General features: G+C 45.5%; 2 protein-coding genes and 1 non-coding gene across 10 annotated transcripts; 2 read left to right on the forward strand and 1 right to left on the reverse strand.

Annotated features, from left to right (window-relative positions):
* Nucleotides 1–233: 233 nt before the first annotated feature.
* Nucleotides 234–5,556, reverse strand: zdhhc4 (zinc finger DHHC-type palmitoyltransferase 4). Of its 4 annotated transcripts, XM_052072067.1 has the most exons (8): nt 5,408–5,548; nt 3,923–4,038; nt 3,100–3,148; nt 1,812–1,885; nt 1,518–1,696; nt 1,305–1,430; nt 898–1,142; nt 234–710 (listed from the first exon to the last, which is right to left on the reverse strand). In XM_052072067.1, exons 5-8 carry the CDS (start codon nt 1,687–1,689, stop codon nt 411–413), a joined length of 843 nt encoding a protein of 280 aa, XP_051928027.1. In that variant the 5' UTR covers nt 1,690–1,696; nt 1,812–1,885; nt 3,100–3,148; nt 3,923–4,038; nt 5,408–5,548; the 3' UTR covers nt 234–410. The 4 variants fall into 4 exon arrangements, with proteins under 4 accessions (XP_051928027.1, XP_051928026.1, XP_051928028.1 ...); XM_052072066.1 differs by lacking the exon at nt 3,923–4,038 and having other exon boundaries at nt 5,408–5,556; XM_052072068.1 differs by lacking the exon at nt 3,923–4,038 and having other exon boundaries at nt 3,100–3,142.
* On the forward strand, nt 4,332–21,448 carry grid2ipb (glutamate receptor, ionotropic, delta 2 (Grid2) interacting protein, b). 5 transcript variants are annotated; one of them, XM_052072050.1, is made up of 26 exons: nt 4,332–4,488; nt 4,989–5,242; nt 5,326–5,655; nt 5,732–5,886; nt 9,377–9,658; nt 10,367–10,452; nt 11,288–11,357; nt 12,743–12,895; nt 12,975–13,130; nt 13,840–13,991; nt 14,149–14,283; nt 14,967–15,052; nt 15,222–15,372; nt 15,701–15,993; nt 16,131–16,175; nt 16,808–17,530; nt 17,713–17,862; nt 18,006–18,093; nt 18,644–18,733; nt 19,189–19,385; nt 19,461–19,616; nt 19,900–19,986; nt 20,060–20,189; nt 20,297–20,415; nt 20,508–20,672; nt 21,303–21,448. In XM_052072050.1, exons 1-26 carry the CDS (start codon nt 4,404–4,406, stop codon nt 21,372–21,374), a joined length of 4,410 nt encoding a protein of 1,469 aa, XP_051928010.1. In that variant the 5' UTR covers nt 4,332–4,403; the 3' UTR covers nt 21,375–21,448. The 5 variants fall into 5 exon arrangements, with proteins under 5 accessions (XP_051928010.1, XP_051928011.1, XP_051928012.1 ...); XM_052072051.1 differs by having other exon boundaries at nt 18,656–18,733; XM_052072052.1 differs by lacking the exon at nt 16,131–16,175.
* trnam-cau (transfer RNA methionine (anticodon CAU)) lies at nt 12,458–12,530 on the forward strand. Its single transcript has one exon. It is a non-coding gene; the product is annotated as a tRNA-Met (tRNA).
* Nucleotides 21,449–21,758: the final 310 nt, after the last annotated feature.

The following is a 21,758-nucleotide window of genomic DNA, read 5'->3' on the forward strand; positions in this document are numbered from 1 at the left end:
ACGTTCGGCGAATCTAAACATGATGTTCAGAGTAAACACATTAAAATATTCTATTTTCAAGCTATATATACTCTCGGCCCATTTTAAAAGGTGCACGCATATGCACATGCTCAAATAATCACAATTAGGATTAAATGTACATTCATGTTGAGCATGATTCTTGTTCAGTACTCTATTTTGTGTGTTGAGGACACATCATTTAATCAGTGAATAACACAATAAAATAATTCAAATTACAAATGCCAACCTTTTAATAGTGAAAAAAATACAATTTAATTCATCCAGTTAAAGCAATATATTAAAAAAAAATGTTTCACATAGAAATCCCCTAACACATGTGCGTGTCTATTTTTTCAGAACTAGTAGTTGATCGTAGAATGTAAACAGACACCAAGCGCAGTGACAATCTTCTAAGTGTTTTTTTTCCCACCAGGTCGTCGAGGAAAAAAGACTTCTCCCAAGTTCCGTAGTATCCCACGGCTGTAGTAGTTTCTCTTCGAGTTGTGAAACGCCACGCCACAAAAACGATCTCCCGTGGGAGACGGGTGGCAGTGCTGACATACGTAGCCGCGATTTCTGTACCACTCATTGGAAGTCTGATTGATGAGCGCCAAGAACAAATGGAACAGTGTGTAACCAGCGAGCAGCAAGAAGACAAAGACGACGAAGCCCAGCATGAAGACGATTCGGGGGAAGGTCAGGAACAGATGCTACAAAGGAAAAAAAAAAAGAGAGAAAATATTTCAATATGAAATAAGGACCAAACGATCAATTTCCAGCACTCCCACTGGAGTTCACCGGCTTTCCAAATTACCACTCAAACCTTCTTCCACTCCTTTGCGATGACATCATCAAAGCTGGTGGATGTTTGTTTTATTGCCACTGATTGATTTTTACCTGTATGACAAATTGAGGCCCAGCTGGCTGTTGCTGGCCGTACTCATCAATATAGCTGGCCCACAGCAGCCCCGACTGCAGCACGGCTTCAATTAGCACGTCGGCCGTCAGGATGGCAATGTCAGCCGACATGGCGCATACGCTGATCAAGTAGAGCAGGAAGTAACGGATGTTGTAGGCACCGATGCAGTTGTTCACCCAGATGCAGTGGTGGTCGAAACGCTGAACGCACCTGTCGCACACTCCTGAAATACAAAGTGCATTTGGGCTTCGTAACGTTTGAATTCTCAATAAAATATCAGGAGGAATGAAGAAAGGCATGAATGCAAACAGTTAGAAAGGATAAGATGCAAATACAGTTTTCGATAAAGCCACAAGGGTGTGAACAAACGAAACAAAGAACTCACTGCAGTGCTTGGAGCGGGCAGGTTTGATAAGGTGACATGTTGGGCAAGAGATGCCCGGGTGAAACAGCCTCTTGTCGTATGGATACACGTTCAACTGGCTGGAGTTTTTCTTCTTGGTCACGGTGCCTTCGAGATGGTATCAAATAAACAGTTACAGAGGGGAAAAAAGGACAAAATAACAAAACCAAATGCAAGGCCAACAAAAAAAGGTACCTGGTTCTTTGTTGATGCAAAGGTAGAAGAAGAAAGTCTTCACGACAAGGAGGATGTAAGGCAGGGACAGGCTGATCAAAGAGATGCCCATCTCGACGCAGAAACCAAAAACCTCATAGGTGAACTCGGCGTATACCGCCCCTTCTAACAGGATGTGCAGAATGATGAACATTTTGGTCCTGCAGCAACAGGGAAGTGGTACATTAGAATGGCCATGGTCTGAGAGTGATTACAAGACATCAAATGCATGTCTATGATGTGCAAGTATAAAGTGTACAGACGTTGTGTACACACCTCTGGTGAAAAAACCTGTGCGTGGTCCACTGTAAACACCGCTTGAGCCATTTTGGAGTAAGTGGTACAACTAACTGTGAAGGGGAAATGTAAAAAAAAAAGTCAACAGTATTTTAGTGGGTGTGTTGATCGTGTCATACTTACTCCAACAGCGCCATTTAGAGTTCATTTCTGGAAATGTCAATAAAGACCCCATATGTCTTACCTTTGTTGTGGTGTCGAAAATGTAAGAAAATGGACTTTGTTGCTGGCCCGAATATTTGCAGACTAAGATGATGGAAGTGAGCACCACAGTCACGTAGATGGCAAACAAAGTGAGGAAATCCATGTCTCACGGGACTACCTCAACATGTGTTCGCCGTATAACCTCACCACAACGCCGATAATATCGCCACTGTCAAATTTTGCTGTCGTTTTGTTCTCAAGTAAAGCATAAATGACAACAAAAATACATTCTAAACTTCTAAGGTGGACAGGTTTGACGTCAGTAAGCACGCTTATTCAAAATACAGTACACGTTTTTTTTATTTAACCTCTAGACGCAAACAGAACTATTTGAAAAGATTATCTCACGTTAACGTAACTGGTAAAGTTGTGCAGGTAGCAGACGTAGTTTTTCTTTCGTTTGGTCTACTTCCGGTAAACATTGTTTACTTCCTTAGCATGCGTGGCTCGCTAACAGCAGTGGGTGGGGCTTAACTCATTCAAGGTTATATAGTTGATACGTTATTAATATAATCAGAATAATAATTTCATTTATATTTATTTTCCATTTTCGTGTTAATCCTTATTTTCCGATTCAGTGTTTGACACGTTATTAAAAATGTATTCATCTTTTGTGCTCAGATGCGCTCGTGTGTTTTGTTACCTTGTGCTCGCGTTTTCAGTTTATGGTTTTCATTAAATGCCTACTGCATCAAAATCTGTGTTATGCATTATTGACCTATTCGGGGCTTTATCTTTCTCATATTCAACTGATTTATATGCAGAATACTGCATGTTTTGTGTTTATTCCATTGTGTGTGTGTGTGTGTGTGTGTTTTTAAAAGAAATATATATTTTTACATCCCATTGCATCAGAATCATGAATTATTGGCCTATTCCAGATTGTAATTAATTAAAAAAATAATAGAACATTTGCTCATCTATAGTTAGGTCTGAAGTTGTTGAAACGATATGAAGTGCTCAACGTAAAATAAAATATTCATATTGCTCGAGTGTGATTTTTCTGATGTGCCTGTTACTGTAATCCACCGTGAAAGAAGACAAGGCAACACAAGACACTTACTAGATCTAGTTGCTAACTGATCCTGCCACTCATATTACAGCTCCTGTTGCTGGGAGAAACAAAAAAAGGAGTAAAATGTCCAGGAGTTATTGATGCTGCCGACAAAGGTATGAGATGCCTGCTTTTAAATACTTTACATCTTTTCTTTTGCTTGTAAAACTGCCTCACTGTTGGACTGATATTGTTGATATCAAATGTACTCATTGTTGATTTCAGTACAGACGTAATTTAATATTCGTACATTGCCTGTGAAGCGAATGCAAAATTTTACCCATAATGTCCTGATAACAGTATATTACTTTTTTGCATCACAGAACCAAATAAGATGAGAACTATCGAATGAAATGATCACTTGAAAAAACAAAACACTCTGAACTGGTTGCCAGCCAGTCGCAGGGAACACATCGGCAAACAACCATCTACGCTCACACCTAAAGACAATTTAGAGTCTACTATTAACCTACCACGCATATTTTTGGAACGTGGGAGGAATCCGAAGTACCCGGAGAAAACCCGCGCAGGCTCGGTTAGAACATGCAAACTCCACACAGGAAGGCCTACACCGGAATCGAACCCTGAAACTCCGCAGTGTGACGCGAACCGGTCGACCACCAGGCTTACAATGTTAACAGGTTTACAGGGTGCATGAAAGGGTTAATATCCAACCAGAGACTGAGCATGTGTTTCTACTAAAGCTGCATTGTGATGTTGGGAGATGGAGGTAGGGCTACAGAGCCCACAAATAATCCATCTAATCCTGCAGCTTTAAGTCTTGAATGGCTACTTCTGCTTCTTAATGGACCGAAGCGTTTAAAGTGCGCACACATAATCGAGGACGAACAGAATTCCAGGCTGACGTTCCAATTAGTCCTCCTCATCAGTCTTCCTGACATCAACTCGGAGTGATTCTGGGCCAGGAGCAGTTCCTCGGAGAGCCACCTAGCCACAAGAAGAGGAGGCGGAAAAAGACACGCCGGTGTATTTATAGAAAAATGAGGCCTCACAATAGCCTTTTTCGGAGAGTGAATTATTAAGGAAGTCAAGTGCACGGGTGGCGGCGTCCCAGTTTTATGATGAACACAGCGAGCATCTCGGCCCTGGGATGAATCAGGGATGAGACGCAGGACAGACTCCTTCCATAAACTCATCAAAAGACTGGATTTGCTTTTCATGAGAACTCAGCCCTCACGTCTTTGGATCTTGTGACTCTATTTTATGGGGTTCTGTGTCAAGGGGGTGATCAGGACGATTTTTAAAAAAATCTACATTGACCTGGGAAGACGTTCTGCAATTAAAGGCTGAAAATGAAGAAATTTTTGCAAAACAAAAAAAGCAGATCTTCATTGCGCCAGACCAAACGCAGCTCTCGGTGTCAATCCAAAGATTTCTGTGAGTGGTTTCTTGCGTTCTCTTTAATTTCATGTAAATTGTCTCTTTGGTGTGCGAATAATTCTCCCGCTATTTTTGTGAAGTAGCTCAGAGAGGTAAACTTCAACGTTTGCAGTGAGAACCTCTTTGCTCGGGTCACGAAGGTCCCAATCTCTGCAACGACTCAATTTAAATTGGCTCATATGCACTTTGTGAACCAGATCGGGGGGAAACTGTGCTGTATGGAAGGTTCAGGGTGGAGAAATCTACTCTGGCTCCAGTTTGAGGCAATTGTAGGCAGAAGAGAAGACGGCATTCTTTCCAGCGGAATATTCGATGGAGAGTTTTTGTGTCACGTCAGTCGAATTGAATGCATCTTTTTTTTCTTCCTTTTTAACACCAATTGAATTCAAAATTACAATACGAGGCATTTTGGGATTATGGGGGCTCTCAAGGCTTTTTCCCCCCATTTCAATTAAAAATTTCTAACGACCTCCTTGCCCACCCTCCGCTTACTCCAGTCCTCAGCATGCCGGCGTCTAACCAGGGCTGGCCTGAGGAATTTGGATTCCAGCTTGGTGGGAATGGACCGAGCTACATCCTATCTGTAGAGGAAGGAAGCAGCGCCCAACTGGCCGGCCTTCAGGCTGGAGATCAAGTGTTGGAAATCGAAGGCCACAATGTGTCAACGCTTTGTCCGCAAGCTGTTGTTGCCATCGCCCAGACGCAGAAGAACATCCCGCCCAGCATTGGTGTGGTGTCCCGTATCCAGCAGGTTTGTGATAAAACAAATAGTTTTACGCATTTGTGCGATTTTCTTTTTTTTCTCTCCCATTATTGTGTATTTTGTGTTTACAGATGGACATCGTACCAGGTCCTGATGGCCGTTACGGTTTCACCATTGTGGGAGATTGCCCATTGCTGGTGGAGGACTGCTTACCGTGCTCCCCGGCGGGCCGTGCGGGTTTGAGGGCAGGCGACTGCGTGATGGAGGTCAACGGCATCCCTGTCAGGCAGCACGAGATGGCCGCGGCGCTCATCAAGTCTTCCCAGGGGAGGACTTTGCGGTTGGGCGTGCTGGGCCTTGGCACGAGGCAGAAAGTCAGCCTCGGCATGGAGGATAACCGGATCGGAGGGGAAAGCACAAGAGCGGACCGGAAATACAAGGCCCTGGAGTTCAACGGGAAGGTAGCAGACACACCAGAATATTTATTAAGATTTATTTATACTCCACTCATTTGGATCGTTACTTTCTCACCACCAGGTTGAGCAGATTTTAAGCGAGGAGCCCAACGTGAAGGAGAGACTCTTCAGCGTGCTGAAGCAATACGCGGCGGAGAAGAATGTCGACTGGTTGGCCTCCGTCTTGCCCGAAATCCTCATCACTGATGACCATCGACAGCTCATCTCCAATATCAGGTGAGAGGTTTGGCGGTCCTTAAATGCTTGGCAAACTGATGAAACATTGGCAGCCGGTGCGCACGCTGGAGGGAAGGCCCTCCTCTGCCACCTGCTGGAGACACGCAAGAACAGAATTATGACATGAGTGAGTTTTAAAGTAATCACCCCCAATATTTTTTTTTCTCCGTGTTGCGTCCAGAGACCAAACAAACAATTTGTCCTGCTCAAATAATCTACGGGGATTCATTCACACTAATACCGAAAGAGGCACCTCCATCTGTCACCCAGGTTAAATCCACAGAGACCCCTAAGTCTCTGACGAGCTGGATGTCAGATCAGTCTGGCTCCAGGTTTTTAAATGTTGTTGATTGAGGAATGACTGGGTTTGTTTTTCTTTCCATTTTTGAAGCGGTCCATCTGGTGTTTCAGGATATTCATCATACTGGAATCATCTAAATAACCTCATGTGAAAAGAATTTTTTTTTTAGACAGCCTGAATTATCTCTTTGTCTACAGTCCAAAAGAGACTGTGGTCTTATTTTTCCCCCCTCTCCATTCCCCAGACAGTTTTGTCCACAGATTGCTCTTCCTCCGCAAGTGCAGCCATTAAAAGCTGCCAATTATTTTCGTACTACTCTGGCTGGTTACCCACAACTACTACACCAGCCTCCACATACTGTAAGAAGGGTTTCCAGCATGAAAAGAGCAGGCAGCTTTTTTTTTCTCCAATCTGAAGCAAGGTTGAAATTTTAAGCGTGATTCAACATTTTGTTGTTGTTGCCACGAATAGATGAAGGGCACTCCACCTTGCGTCTACAGCACTAGCGGGACTAATGGCATCCTTGTGATTTGCCTTTCCACAACTCTCTCACCAAGGGGGTAGTTGTCCTCTGCTCTGTTTGTCTGTATTGCTCTCTCGTTATCTTACTCCAAGCCCCCCATACCCCCCTACTCCAGTCCTCCCTCTCTCTGTGGTCCGTCTCCACCTGACACTTTGGTGGTGAAGGACTCTTGAATGCTCTCGCCGATATATATATATATATTTTTATTTTATCCCCCTCTCAAACGTGGTAATTTAGTCAGAGGTGTGTTTGATACCGTGTTGACTACTCAATGGCTCAGATGGTGTTTTGGTAATTAGTTTGCAACCATGGGTCGGCGCTAAAACAATGAACTGCCTCGGGTGAGTACGCTCTCTTTTCTCGTGTCTGGATTTATGTTATTGTGTGAAGAAAGTGGACATCTTTATTGCTTTTTTTTTTTGTATTCGTGAACTGAAAAGTGCTTTTGGAGAGAGCGGTTCTGGTTTCTGCTCTTCAGGGCTGCCTCTTTTGAATAGCGTCGGTAATGATAGTGTTTAGGCAGAGGCTGCAGGTGCGGTTGAAATGCAGCACTGCAAATGTGAACCTGTTTATTTATTTATTTTTTATTTTTTTTGGTGTGTCAAAAACATAGCTGACAAGATGTCAAGATGAAACCACATGATAGTATTATAGTGAATACAGAGTGCATTATAGGTCTGTTGCCATGACGATAATTTAAAATAGTGCAACTGAATTTTGCTTGTCGTCGTGGCTTCTCATTTGTGCCGAAATCTTGCCGACTGATCGATTTTTTTTTCTATTTTTATTCCCCCCGCTTTTTATGGCTTCAATAAAGTGTACTCTTGGAATTAGATATCGCTTGTGTCTCCTGTGTAAGATTGACCGATCCTATAAGGGGCCAAGCCAGGGAACAAAACGTGCGGTAATTGTATGCTGCAACTTCAGGACCACGGAGAGCGACATGACAAAATGTAGCAACAACAACAAAAAACGTAACGCCGACTAAAGTGCTCGTCCTGTGGCTTCTGATGAAAAATTGGAAGTTACAGTGTTCAAGAGTGGTTGTCTGGAATGATACATATAAGCACAGAGTCGATGCTAAAGTTTGATGTTTGCAGATCCAGAATCAAAGAATCCTTTGCCTAATTGTTTGCTTTTATCCTTTCACACAGACGAATCATTGGGCTTTGTTTCGCGTTGCTCTTTTGTTTTTGTTTTTTTTTTGCTCCAGCGAAGAGTCAATTTTACAGTTTAGTCTCACTCGCCTGCCTCTGAGTCACATCTGAAGGCCTCCACATGTAATGAAACGAAGTCTGCTCTTTGTAGTTATCTGCTCGTCATTCTTGCCTTTGGAGAAATACACCCCTGCACGCTTCTATCAGATAATTATAGATTCTCTCTTACTTGATAAATGAGGTCAAATCGGGACACTCGTTTAGTTTCCAAGAGTGGAGGCAAGCAACTTTTTGGGGGGGATGTGGGGGGAGGGGCTCCCTGTTTCAACACATCAGTCACATTACTTCTGGAAATAACAGCGATATTCCAAAAGACAAAATACACACGCGCACACACACAGTAGACATAATGTAATAAGCTTTCTGGTACAAATAGATGACAGAAGAGACACAGACAACACAAACAGCGAGGGGCTGTGTGGGTGTCGACACCTACATGGCTGCGGAACATTTATTTAAATCCCGGGGCTCTGTTTATTGGAGCTATTCGTCGCCTCATGCACACGCGCAAGCACACGCAAACACAAAAAAATCAAACGAAAAAAAAAATAAATTGCAAAGGCAGTGAGAGTAAGTTAATACCCAGCTGTCCATATAGACGTTGAACTAATTAAAAAGCAAAAATAAAATGACCTTCAATGCCGTCTTCTGATGTTTGTTATGATTCAGAAGACCCGTTTAACCCTTTTCATGCAGAAATAATGACAACCTGTAACCTGATAAGCTGTCCACTGTCGTGACCGCTGTCCGTGAAAGGGTTAAAAATGATTCAACTTCAGGGAATTTTTGCTGTCGAATTATTCTCAATTGTCATTTACTTCCTGGACAAAAAAATAAAATACAGGATGATGGTGGGCACTGAGCAATTTGGTTTGATTATTTGGCAAATGTGGCCAGGTCTCGGGTCAATAAGATGATGAGAGCTTCCTGCTTTGTGCTCATACCGAGGTGACGAATGGGCGGAAGTGTGGGAGATGCTGCAGATGGAGAGAGAGAGACAGTAAAAAAGAAAAGAGGGAGGTAGCCGAGGAGGAATCCCATGCTCTTTCACACCCACACCTTTTTTTTCTCTTGACGTATTCAGGCTCCGCTTCCTCACACTGCCGCACTCCGACTCCCGCTAGCAGTCTCCATCTCTTTGACTTCTCCTTCAACTCCCTTCAGTCTTCGCTTTCTCTGAGAGTTTTTTTTACAACAGGGGAAGGATTTGTCAAGTGGTCTGTTAAAGGCTCTTTCCTGTCTACCTTTAAAACTGGAGGTCTTATCAAGATTAGACTGGATGTAAATATCACGGGAGGACCTGGTGGATGTTTATCCATTCATTTGTTTCCATAAGTGGATCCAATTTGGACCCGTACTGTAGACCCTCAACTCTGCTCACTCTCTGAGGTGACGCTGGTGGACTAATCTCACCTTGCCGTTTTCTTCACATGCTGCCATGTTGGCCAGAATCTTCATTCCCAAGAAGCACCGACAGCGCTTCGACGAATCCGTCTCCCAGAACGTAATCAACAGGCTGCGTCGCAGTAAGAGCATCAGCGAACCGCAGGGCAGAATCCGTCGCAGCCGGAGCGAGGACCACTCGGACCGCCACCACGGGACCAAACGGGCCAGTTCGGTGCCCCGGGATGGAGGCGAACCTGGTGGGAGGGGCGAGGGGGAAAGAGACAGAGCCCACAGGAAGTCAGTCTCCGGAGTACCGACACATCCTCCCATTGGACCCAATCAGAGGTGAGTACGTACCTCTCATCTCAAACAATAAATAGAGAAACGGAGCTCAGGGTTAAAATACAACTTCTTTGAATTAGACCGAACAACACAATGACTAAGGCCATAACTTGTGAGCGTTGCATGTTTGTTCCCCAACCAATTGAGGAAGGGAAAAATATGACCTGAAATATACCAAATTGCAGATTGCCTTACATTGGAGATAAGTCACGTTGACCATTCAACCGGTGTGGAGCTGCTCCATAAAGTGCCAGATGTAATTTTGAAGGGTTCCACAAAGCCATTGTCACCCCTGGAGTTATGTAATAGTCGGCGGGTGGAGGGGGTTGATGATTGGAGTGTGATGAGCTGCTTTGTATAGGCTGACGTTGGGGAATCAAAATGGCCTTGAGCTGCATGAGCGCCGATCTTTTGGTGCGCCTCCCTTTCCCCAACACCCACCTCGTGCACCCCCCTCCCCCTGCATCCCCTCCCCTCATTGTACACCACCCACCCGTCTGCAATCACTTTTATGTAACAGCTACCAACCTATATAGAACATCGTTGGCCTCTTGCCCCTTGTTTACTTATCAACAAAGCATGAGTTGAGTCATCTCCATGGCAACCTGCCTTTCCCTGCTCCAATGTGTCCCGTAATGATCTTTCCATTCCCATTGTACGTGCTAAAAGACACGGAACGGCACTTCACCTGTATTCTCAATCTCAAAACAGGCTCATCCGCGTCTACAGAGGCAAGAAGACCTTTGGCTTCACGCTGCGGGGTCACGCTCCGGTTTGCATCGATTCAGTCATCGCAGGTGTGATTCTGTCTTTATATTTGATACCCAATCATGTGCCGGAGGTGCGTGTGCGCACGCGCTGGGTGGCTGAGTCTGTTGCTGTTTTCAGCTCCTGGGCTTGAAGGGCATCTTTTGTTCATAATGAATGTAGCGGGAAGCTAATTTGACTCACAGATGAAATTTGAAAAGCTCTACGAGTAGATTAAGGTGCATGAGGGCAACATTTTGCAGTTTTAAGAACTGAAGAACTGGTTTCCTAGTAACCCTTTTTTTGCCAAATGATGTTTATGTAATTCTAGGAGATTCATACAATATTATACTAACTAACATCAAGGTTTTTTTTTCCATCCCCGCCTGGACATGTGAGCCGAGCTTCGCGTGCGCGTTTGTTTCTGCGCGTGTTCCACGATGACGGCACAGCTTCCGCCCACCGCCATCTCCCACCAACATGTGCCGGAGAACACGTTGACTCAGTGGGCCTTATGGAGGATGGTATGGGGATGGTGGAGGCGGCTGCCGTGACTTTCATCGCCATCACGGATCATCTATGACACCTCGATGACACTCGATGTGGTAGCAGCTTAATAGTTTTCCCTGGGAGCGGAGTTACATTATGTCACAAAATGTCACTTGGACATCAGATTGTTTGTCGGTGATCTTGTTGGGTGTCATCCAAAGACTGATGGAAGCACATTTGTCACCATTCCCACAATTATCCCGATGTGCATGTCACCTCTGTGGAACTTCATTACAAATTGCTGGAAAACAGCAAGTTTGCGTTGAAGTCTAATGCTTCACTTTTTGTTGGGTCTCCTCACTTGTGTCTGATTTTCGGGCATTATCTCCATCGCAGATAGTCCGGCTGAAGAATGTGGACTTAAACCGGGCGACCGCATCCTCTTTCTCAATGGACTGGATATGAGGTCAGCCCAGGTTTCGTATTCTCAATAACAACATTATCATCCTTTTGAAACGGGCTTGTCTCACTGCAAATATTACGATGTGTATCGCCAACTACTGCTGAGTTAGATAATCCATCACAGAGGCCTTTTTTTTGTTACTGTCATAATCTTGAACTCGGTATTATATCACTGTTGCCGCATTGAGACTGACTATACAGTCAGTGTCAGCTCGACATCAAAATGTCACAATTCAGCAATGTGCTTGCACTTCCCTTATGAGCACATCGATCTTTTTGTATCTGGAGGTAGACAGAATGGAGCTGAGCACCAATATGAGTGAAGGTAATTGTGTGTGTAAGTAGCTCGTGCAAGTGACGACTTTTTATATAAGAACTTTTCTCGTGGGAGGCATCATAGTTCTCAGTATTCAACTTTTTGCCCAATGGATCACAGAGGGCACGGGTGGGAGTGAAAAAAGAGAAACTGAATATATTTGCTGAAATAACGGTGGACACCGGCCAGCCTGAACAATAGGTAAATTGTATTAAGTAAAAACATCTTAATGACCAAAACAAAATCGGCTAACAAGGAACTGGGATGAATCAAACGTTCTAAAGGAACAAAGTCCAACAAGTCACTTTGACTTCTGGGTTCGAATTAAAGGTTTAGTGTGAGTAATATACTGCTATCTAGCGGTAGACGATTTGACTAGGTTTGTCTCTTTCGACTTTCCGTAGCAAAGGAAGCCGGTGAAACATTGCAGCAGTAGGGGAAGCGCGCCTATGTCATATAATTTACGATTACTTCAACTAATCACATACAAAAAATGACGTTGATGTGATGGAACACAATTTTTGCAGTCATAAAAACGCCGTCCCTGTAACTTGCGCAGAGAGCACGGCTGCACAACGCCGCGTAGATTCCCCATGCTAATGCAGATGATTGCCATCACGCATTCTATAATAAAAAACATATCCAATCCATAATCAATATCCTGGTACATATAAAAAATGTATATATATTATTGTGGGCGTGTGTTACCGCTCAATTTCCAACACCCTCCTTGCATATGCGACCGCATATTTTTCTACAAATTATCATAGTTGGGCTATTACGTATAAGCCTCGATGGCGCAGTAGGCAGCGCGTCAGTCTCATAATCTGAAGGTCGTGAGTTCGAGCCTCACTCGGGGCAAATGCTTTTCGTCCGAACCAAATGACATTTCCAAAGATGATTAAAAAGTAACTTTGCACTTTTGCAAAGCGAGTAGTTCTATCGTTAGTGAGCTTATTATTGTACACTTGAACTGTAGAAACATTATGAGTCATCTTTTCTTTCTGGTACGACTAAAAGCACATCACTTGTTTCACCCACCTTCTGTTTATTACGCCATGTTCCCCGCGTAGGAACTGTTCCCATGAAAAGGTGGTGTCAATGCTGCAGGGCAGCGGTGCGATGCCCACGCTGGTTATAGAAGACGGTCCGTCTGATTACTCCTCAGACCCGACAGAAGCGGAGGAAACTCCCAGTCTGTCTTCCAACACCTTGCCGCGCTCTAGGTGAGAACTTCAAAATGCAGGGGACAACTTGCTCAAGCACATGAAGTATGACAGTATGAACATGTGCCTTGCTGCTTAGATCTCCTGTCCTCAGCTCCCTCCAGTGGGTGGCAGAGATCCTTCCGCCAAGCATCAAAGTCCACGGGCGGACATTCGGCCAGCAGCTGGACCACTTATTGACAATCCAGGAACGGTACACTGTCTGCAAGGCCCTGGAGACCTTCTTTCAGCACAGGTCACTTGAAAATTCTCCTTGAACCCCCCCCCCCCCCCAAAAAAAAATAGCAATAGCGTTAAAAAAAAAAGATATACCCGGTACTCTATTTGGCATACATTGACAAGCACTGAAAGAAGAGTTGCTGTTGCCTAGGAAACTGTACAGTAGAGTTCATGCGACTGGTGATGATGTTGCAGGCAAGAAAAAGAGGGGGGACAAATATAGAATACACGGGGAAAGCAACGAGGAAGCTCTTTGTCCCTTGTATCGACTCCCGACTTAAAGCTAGAACTAAAAACAACTCAGGAAATTGTTTGGTCGCAAACTCGCTTACTTTGTTGTGCTAGCTAATAGCATTGCCATAAATGTCAATAATTTACATTTTGAAGCTGTTTCAACTTAAATTACAAAAAAAAAAACCCACAAGTTGTGATTTTTACAGTGTTAGCAAATGCGGGGAAGAGATTTGACGGTGAAGATATTCCGACTTCTATTTTATGTTTGTGTTTCTTATGATGCAAACGCGACAAGAGGCAAAGCAGCCATTCGACTCTAAATAGTACAGGGGGGAAAAAAACACTTAAGGGCACAAATAACACAAATGTTGTCCCACTGTTTGATAATCTTGTTTACACCTTCCTCCTCATCCACCGTTCCGTTACAAATGCTGAGAATACCCATCTATACATCAATATGATCTGTGGTATTTGTGCTTTTTTCCCCCCAGGAATGTGGACACCCTTATAGTAGATGTATTCCCAGTCTTGGACACGCCGGCTAAGCAGCTGATCTGGCAATTTATTTACCAGTTGCTGACTTACGATGAGCAGGAACGCTGTCAAAGCAAGCTGTCACGCTTCCTGGGTTTCAAAAGCAGCGGTGAGCTGAAGCATTTGGATAAGCAACTATTGAAGTGGAACAAGCCACTTGCTCTCATATTATTTTCACCTCCGTGATTTGCCCAGGGGTGAAAGGGTAATCAACGTTTCAATGATTTGTGTTTGTTTACCGTGTGTGTGTGTATGTTTTGCTCCAGCTGTATTAGAGCCCGAAACGGGTTCGGAGCACCACCGGAGAAGCAGCTCAGTGCGAATATCTGGGACATCGTATCGCGGCTGCGTGCGAGAGAGGAGTTCTGATGACTGCATCATCGGAACTCACCTGGGAATGGGTACGCAGCAATGCCACCAGGAATGGCAAGCAAAAGCCCGTCGTCCTAGCGGATGGGACAATCGGCAATTGCTAAAAAAAAAAAAAAAATGTCGACGAGGTCAATTTTGGGCTGTCTCCCTTTATTAAAAGGAACAAAAATATAAATGTTAACATTTTTGGTTTTGTTCAGCTTTTTGCATTTTGTAGTGACCTCACTGTTAAAAAAATAATACAGTAATCACAACTTGTATTTTTGGGGGGCCTAAAACAGTAATTTAACCCTTTCTGGGACAGTTTCTCATGTTATCAGGTTACGGGTTATCATTATTGGTGCATGAAAGAGTTAAGTTGGAAAAACGTGAAAATATAAATGACATTTATGGCGACAATGTTAGTCAGTGCCACAAAGCGCCGCACGTTGTTATGCAAACTCATTTCTTTGTCGTGAAAATCAGGAAAGGCGATTTTCACAACAGCAAAGTTTGTTGACTTGACATTTTGAGTGCAGCTAGCATGCATCTTTTTTTTTTTCAACCTTGTCAGTCGCTCGCAAAAATATTATCTTTGTTGCATCGGTCACGATAGTCCGCTTCGCTTTCCAGCATCCGCTTTTCGCTCCTCCGCGCGACTCTTCATCCTCTCTCCTCTCGTCTGGGGAAGGATGCAAGACAGTATCACTCCTCATGCTTTATTGTGCTTCAGGAATTCATGTGGATGAATGTGGCAGCCAGGAGGAGAGGCAGTCGGGAGACGGAACCTCCTTCCCCGAGTCTCCTGACCTCAGCCATGTAGGTACAACGCCTGCGGTGGCATGAACAAAAGCTCGCTATGCTGTGCTCTTGTGTCATTTGAAGGTCAGCCGCTAACAACGGCTTACGATCAATTTGACTGAAGCAGGCGGCGGACCTTCAAAGTAGAGTACCGCCCGACGTGCGCTAATCATGCCTCCACTCATAGATGTCAGGTGTTTACACGGAGCTGGAGAATGTGTACGCAGGGAAGAGCGTGTCTCCGCTGCATGGGGTCGCCCAGGCGGAGTCCGAGGGGCCGGGACAGACTGAGGCCTACGGCCGCTCTCTCTCCCCCCTCACGCTTCCCCCTCTCAAAGGTACTCCAAAACACCCACCGCAATCTACGTCCGTCCGCACGCTCTCAGACGCGCACACTCCAAAAGTGCTTCAGTCGCCATCAAGATCGCGTTCTCTTCTAATTTGGTTGGGCCGCGATGGCAAATGAGCGATGTGTCAATGTTACATAATCAAAACACTCATGTGAGCATCACGGCCCAATGTATCTTAGTCACTTGTTTGTTGTCATCGCTGTTTGAGGATAAAAACAGATTAGAGCGTCATCATTTTAAAAGAAAACATGACATGCCGCACCCATTTTTTTTTTTTTTTGGATCTTCTTTCATCATGATGGTAAATTGGATACAGGCAACCGGAAGTCAGGCTTGTCCCTCACCTGGAAGGAGCCCCTCCCTACCAACGTCTACGGGATCCACCACCAAAGCAGCGTGGACTCCAATCCCTACGTCAGCCTGGAGAGCCCCCCAACGTCTCCCCAACACAGCCCCGGCACGTTGGGCCGCCGCAAGAAGCTGTTCACCTTTTCCCGCCTGCCCCGCAGCCGGGATACCGACAAATTCCTTGATGCCCTCAGCGAGCAGTTGGGCCGGCGGGTCACGCCGGCGGATGACTACGTGCCGGGCGAGAACGACTATGAGGAGGTGAGGGGAAATCTTGAATTTTCAGTTCTCTATATAATAAGGGTGCATTTTTCTATTTGTTGCATTGTAGTGTTTCACGTTGACATGAGAGGGTCTGTAATGTTTACTCCCAATGACCGCTTGTGTCACATGAACAGATATATCAAGGTGCTTGTCATGGTTTCAGAAGAAGAGGTGCGCCTGTAAGTAAAATGTTATCGACGTATCGTTGGTAGTATCGTATTTCTGCCTCTAAAGGACCGGAAATCAAATTTTTAATTCCATCCCATTCCATCTGGGGGTTTTTTTTTGTCCTACATGAATGAAGAAAAACATTTGCTACCCGCTGAATAGTATAACGAGATGTATTCAAAGTGATAATGAGCTAATATTGTATTTTATATTTACGGTATAATCAAGCATTGCTTTGTTTGGTTCATGTACACTGCACTGCAAAAGTATTGGAACAGGGAGGCCATCTTTGTGCTGTTGACTGAGGTGGCTTGGGTTTGCATGGCTACTTTTGGGATGGCGCTCGAAGCTTCATTGATGATGTATCGCATGGTGACATCATCAAAATGAAACAATTTGTCTACCGACTGACAGAAAAATGCCACCAAATGCCCCAGCGCACTGTCACCACACTCGACAAAGCACATCGGGCCAGTGAGCGGGCAAGTCGATCACCAGAGTTAAACCCAATAAGTGTTTTCACTGTTCAAAAATGGCCGACGGAAATAGTCTCCCAAAACAAACGTGCGACGCAAGACTGGAAAGAATCTAATAAGAAAAACAGAACCGTTTGGCAAAGCTGATTGCGTGTTTCCTCCCTCAGATGAGCTTCCCTGAGGATCAGGACACGGGTTTCATGCATCGGCAACTCAGCAGTGGCAGCAGTGAGGAACACAGTAGCAGTGACGAGGTTTCCTCTCCCTGCTACTCTTCTGGCTCCGAGCACATTCCCCCTCCTCCGAAACAGAGCCCCCCACCCCCTCCACCCTTCCAAGTCTTGTTACCGCCTCCGGTCCAGTTCACGGATCCCGTGCCACCCGTCCGCTTCTCCCCAGAACACGTCCCCCGCAGTCGGATGCCCTTCCAGCCCCACCATCCCATCATCCCACCTCCGCCACCCCCGCTGAGGACCCTCCTGTCCAACCGCTCCCCGCTCCACAAGGTCTCGCCCACCAGGGAGGACGCGGACGAACAGCGTTTCCAAACGCTGTCTCGCGGCCGCACCACCTTCACCACGACCACCATCCTGCGCTCGTCCCGCCCCGGCTACCTCCCCCGCCAGCTCAGCCAACCGCAGCCCATTTGCCAGCCGTCCCCGCTGCCGTCTCCGCAGACATTACGGCCCAGCCAGCTCGTCCTGCACAGGCACCATCAGCTCCACCACCAGCACAGCTACCAGGGTCCGCTGCCCACGTCCATCGAAGATCACAGCCCACCGCGGAGTCACAAACAAGACCCCGCCGCCTCATTTAGCAAACCCTCAAGCTCTCACTCCGCCCTCTGCAGCCACACGAAAATACCCAGACAAGAGCCAGAGTGTCAGCAGGTAGTACCTCTACTTATTAAAAAAAAATAACTGTGACAAACGAAACAAAGGACAACAGTGGAGGGAATCTAGAAATCTTCTATTTGAAGTCAAGACACTGCTTGTGTTATTATTGTTCCATTGCCGTCATTGCACTAAAGTAGGGCTTACTAACATGGTACCTGCGGGCTCCATCATTTCAGGCTCCTCCCCCTCCTCCTCCTCCCTTGCCCCCACCCTGCGACCCACCTCCACTCCCAAAACCGGGTCAAGCCTTAGACACCAATCACATGAGCGTGAAGAGGCTGCGCTGGGAGCAGGTGGAGAACTCCGAGGGAACCATCTGGGGTCAGGTGGGCTCTCTCTGCATGCTACAGTACACCCTCGCACACCAGAATTAAAAAATAAAAGAACAGCTTGTACCCACTCAAATGTTACGATCCCGCTGAGCGCCGAGTAAGAATATTCCCGCAATTTGTCCTCGTTCTTTGTTCAGCTCGGGGAGGATTCCGACTACGACAAGCTCACGGACATGGTCAAGTATTTGGACCTTGATCTGCACTTTGGTACTCAACGCAGATCCAGTAAGTTGTGGTGGACATCCTTCTCATCTTTTTGTAACGTTGTCACCATTTCACCGCGCTTGCCACCTCACACTATTTGTTGGAAATGTTTTCTTGCACCAATCGGGGATTTTGCTTTTACAGCTGTTTTTTTTGGTACTCATATTGCCCCATTTTGATTTATTTCTCAAAGAAGTTGGATGTCACTATACCGTCTGTGTTTACTGACCTTGTCTTGCTTGCACTTCCACAGTCACATCGGTCACGTACTATAGATGAGGCCTGCTCTGCATTCGCCTTGTCTTCAAATCCATTCTCCATAAGGCACCCCCTTTCACCCACCTCCGGTCCAATGATAACACAGTTCTGCCACGAAAAAAAAAATCACATTCACCAGTCAGTGAACCGTGGCTGCAAGAGAGTCACACGACAGAACTGTGCTATTAACCTATCACCCTGGAATGTGTGTGTCTGACTGTTTATGGGAGTGCGAGAGTGTGTGTATGTGTGTGTGTGTTATTGATCGCCGGTGCCTGGAGAAGTCATCCTCACACTGTTGTTTAATTACCAGTGTCTCCACCAGAGCCGACCTTCCTGCCTGAGAACTTAAAAAAGAAAGATGTTGTGGAGATTCTGTCTCACAAGAAAGCCTACAATGCGTGTAAGTAAAGTCTTTTATTTAAAAAAAAAATGTTGAATTTACTCAAGTTGATTTCATTAACTGGTCGCACGAAATAAAATGGTCTGGAGATCGCCTCGCAAAAGTGTTCCCGATGGAAGCTGCAAGTTGCCATGGCGACGTGGGGGGGGCACAGCTGTTTTTCTCACACGCGGCGCTAATTCTTTTTGTTCACGGAGATGGTCAGTTACAGTGCTTCTGTAAGCTTAAGAGCATTTGTGCTGGCTCCGCGCTAGCTGGCTATTTGAAGTGTTTTTAACTCTCCACGGTGTTGCCATGGCGATCGAGGGAACCTTGTTCGTTCTCGCCTCAAGGTTGGAAGATCTTGCCCGGGGGTTCCACTATTAGCAGAGACCTCCCCTTTGCAAGCCATCACTCTTACACGCGCGATTGGCGACCCTCAATCGAATTGCCGATCTCCTCCCCCCCCTTCACAGCCATCCTCATCGCCCATCTGAAGCTCTCCCCCGACGAGCTACGGCAGGTGCTGATGGACATGACCACTGACAGGCTGGAGCCCGCCCACATCAAGCAGCTACTGCTCTACGCCCCCGACGAGGACGAAGTCAAAAAGTACGAGCAGTTTGAGCAAGACCCGGCCAAACTGAGCGAGCCCGACCAGTTCATTTTCCAGGTGACTCTTACGCAAAACTGACAATGAAAAACACAATTTCGAAGAGATGCAAACACGAGCGGTGATCTGTCCCAGATGCTGATGGTACCCGAGTATAAGACCCGTCTGAGGAGTCTCCACTTCAAGACCACCTTGCAGGAGAGGATGGAAGAGATGAAGGTGGCCTATGATTACATCTACAAGGCCTCAGTGGAGCTGAAGACCAGCAAAAAATTGGCCAAAATCCTCGAGGTGAAACCAATCACACATTCTTTGATTCATGTAAAAGTACACCTACACTATACTACACATACTTATATATACACTTGCTCTTAATAATTTAAACATTTTGTATTATATTCTAAATATACAATGCCAGATCTGGCAGCCCCCCCCCCCCAAAAGATGGAGACCGGACAAAAAAAAGAGACTTACAGTAGAACACAGTTAACGTTGCGGAATTAATAAATGCACATTCTGTAGGTTTTCAGCTTTACATATTTTCATGCTGATCAGCTCTTTCGACTGCACACAGTTTGTACTTGCTATGGGGAATTACCTCAACAACGGCCAACCAAAAAGCCACAGGACCACCAGCTTTAAGATCAATTTCCTCACCGAGGTATACGGCCCGGCTCATCTTTCGTCTCGACGGATCGATCGATGGCGTCTAATGGTTTCATTGCGTCCGCTAGCTCAGCACGACCAAAACGGTGGACGGGAAATCTACTTTTCTCCACATTCTGGCCAAGTCTCTGTGCCAGCATTTCCCGGAGCTGCTTAACTTTTCCAGAGACCTCCCCACAGTGCCTCTGGCAGCCAAGGGTAAGACAAGAAATTCATACGAGGAGCAGAACATGCTGCCAAATTCTGCCTCTATATATTTTTTGAAACCGCTTGAGCAGCATTTCAAACGTCACTTGTTTCTCCAGTGAACCAGAGGGTGGTCACCACAGAGTTGAGTGACCTTCAGGCGATCATCCTGGACATCAGAGCAGCATGTCTGAAAATCCCGCTCACCTCTGAGGACCACTTTGCTTCTGTCATGAGTGTATGTTACACATACATACACTCCCCTAACGTGACACGGTTGATGAGAATTCACTTTTAAGATTTCATGTCCTAATGCGTGTCGTCGTACAGAGTTTTTTGGAGAACAGCCACCCCGCAATACAGTCTCTGGAGTCCCTGCAGAGCCGAGCGATGGAGGAGTTCTCCAAAGTGGCCTCCTTCTTTGGAGAAGACAGCAAATCCACCAGCACAGATTCCTTTTTTGCTATTTTCGCAGAGTTCATTTCTAAATTTGAGGTGAGCTGGTGGATCGGAATGGTAGAGTTTTTGTTGGTGGGCTGTCAAAATACAAGGGGTCCTCAGTTTACGACATGGATGGGCGACTTGATGGAGGGGGCCTTTAAAAAATTTTTTTTTACTTCAAACGAATTGTCAACGGTTCTTGTGAAAACAAACAAACTGCAGTTTGTGTACTTTTGAGTTTGGTGCTATTTTGGGCAACTTGGGTTGAAATCATTCATGTCGATTATTGTCTCTAAGTAAGCCGAGGGACATGCGTTTACATGAACAATGGGAGAGCAGAAAAGCACACAAACACAATGAGCATGCTCACGCAGGAGCTGGCGTTGGTCACAGCCCACGCTCACACACTCACGCGTTGTTGTGGCATCACAATGAGCATGTGGGAGGGTCAAAATTGTTCGAAAAAGTCATTTAGTATTTGTACATCATGTATCTTTGTATAGCAGCCAGCGATCTTGCACTTCGGGTGCCAGTTTTTAGACATGATTTTGGCCTGAGCACAATACAGCGATTGAGTGAATTTTTCAGTAGTTAAAAAATATAGATATTTGCAAATAGCATATCACGAATATGCAGGTTTTCACTGTGTGTGGTTAACTAACAGGTTCTTATTTGTCCTTCCAGCGAGCCCTCAATGAGACTCAGACCCCCGAAAATCCCAGAAGTCCAAGACTGTCCTCCCCTCTGGCCTGGTAGATGCAACACAGTCCAAACCCCACTACCAAAGTGCCAAAAATCACACATGGTGACGCCCCCCCCCCAAAAAAAAAGTGGAGAGCCACTTCTTCTCCAGCACCCATGCTGGGAAAAAGAAGCGCCCCCGTGTGGAGAAGAGATGTCACTTCAGGTGCTCACTGGAGCTGTCCCAAAAATCAGCACTTGACCGACCATTCCATGTAATTGAACCTACTGCAGATGATAGCCTAGATAGCTACAGATATTTATTGTAAGATTATAAAGAATAAATATATTTTGTCACATTGTAAGGATTTAGCAAAGATGTAGGCGGCTTCACAGAGGTTTCACAGTTTACATTTCCATGACAATTCGACATTTGGGAGAATACAAAAGTCCTAAATG

The sequence above is a fragment of the Hippocampus zosterae genome, chromosome 7, assembly GCF_025434085.1.
Source record: "Hippocampus zosterae strain Florida chromosome 7, ASM2543408v3, whole genome shotgun sequence".
NCBI classification, from domain to species: Eukaryota; Metazoa; Chordata; class Actinopteri; order Syngnathiformes; family Syngnathidae; genus Hippocampus; species Hippocampus zosterae.

Coding starts and splice junctions, on each gene's coding strand:
- zdhhc4 (XM_052072065.1), bottom strand. CDS start 2,139: ATGGATTTCCTCACTTTGTTTGCCATCTACGTGACTGTGGTGCTCACT. Junction 1,697..1,811: donor CACAGGTTTTTTCACCAGAG/GTGTGTACACAA, acceptor CTGTTGCTGCAG/GACCAAAATGTTCATCATTC. Junction 1,143..1,304: donor TGCCCGCTCCAAGCACTGCA/GTGAGTTCTTTG, acceptor TTTGTATTTCAG/GAGTGTGCGACAGGTGCGTT.
- grid2ipb (XM_052072050.1), top strand. CDS start 4,404: ATGAAGAAATTTTTGCAAAACAAAAAAAGCAGATCTTCATTGCGCCAG. Junction 12,896..12,974: donor AACACCTTGCCGCGCTCTAG/GTGAGAACTTCA, acceptor CTTGCTGCTTAG/ATCTCCTGTCCTCAGCTCCC. Junction 17,531..17,712: donor AAGAGCCAGAGTGTCAGCAG/GTAGTACCTCTA, acceptor CCATCATTTCAG/GCTCCTCCCCCTCCTCCTCC.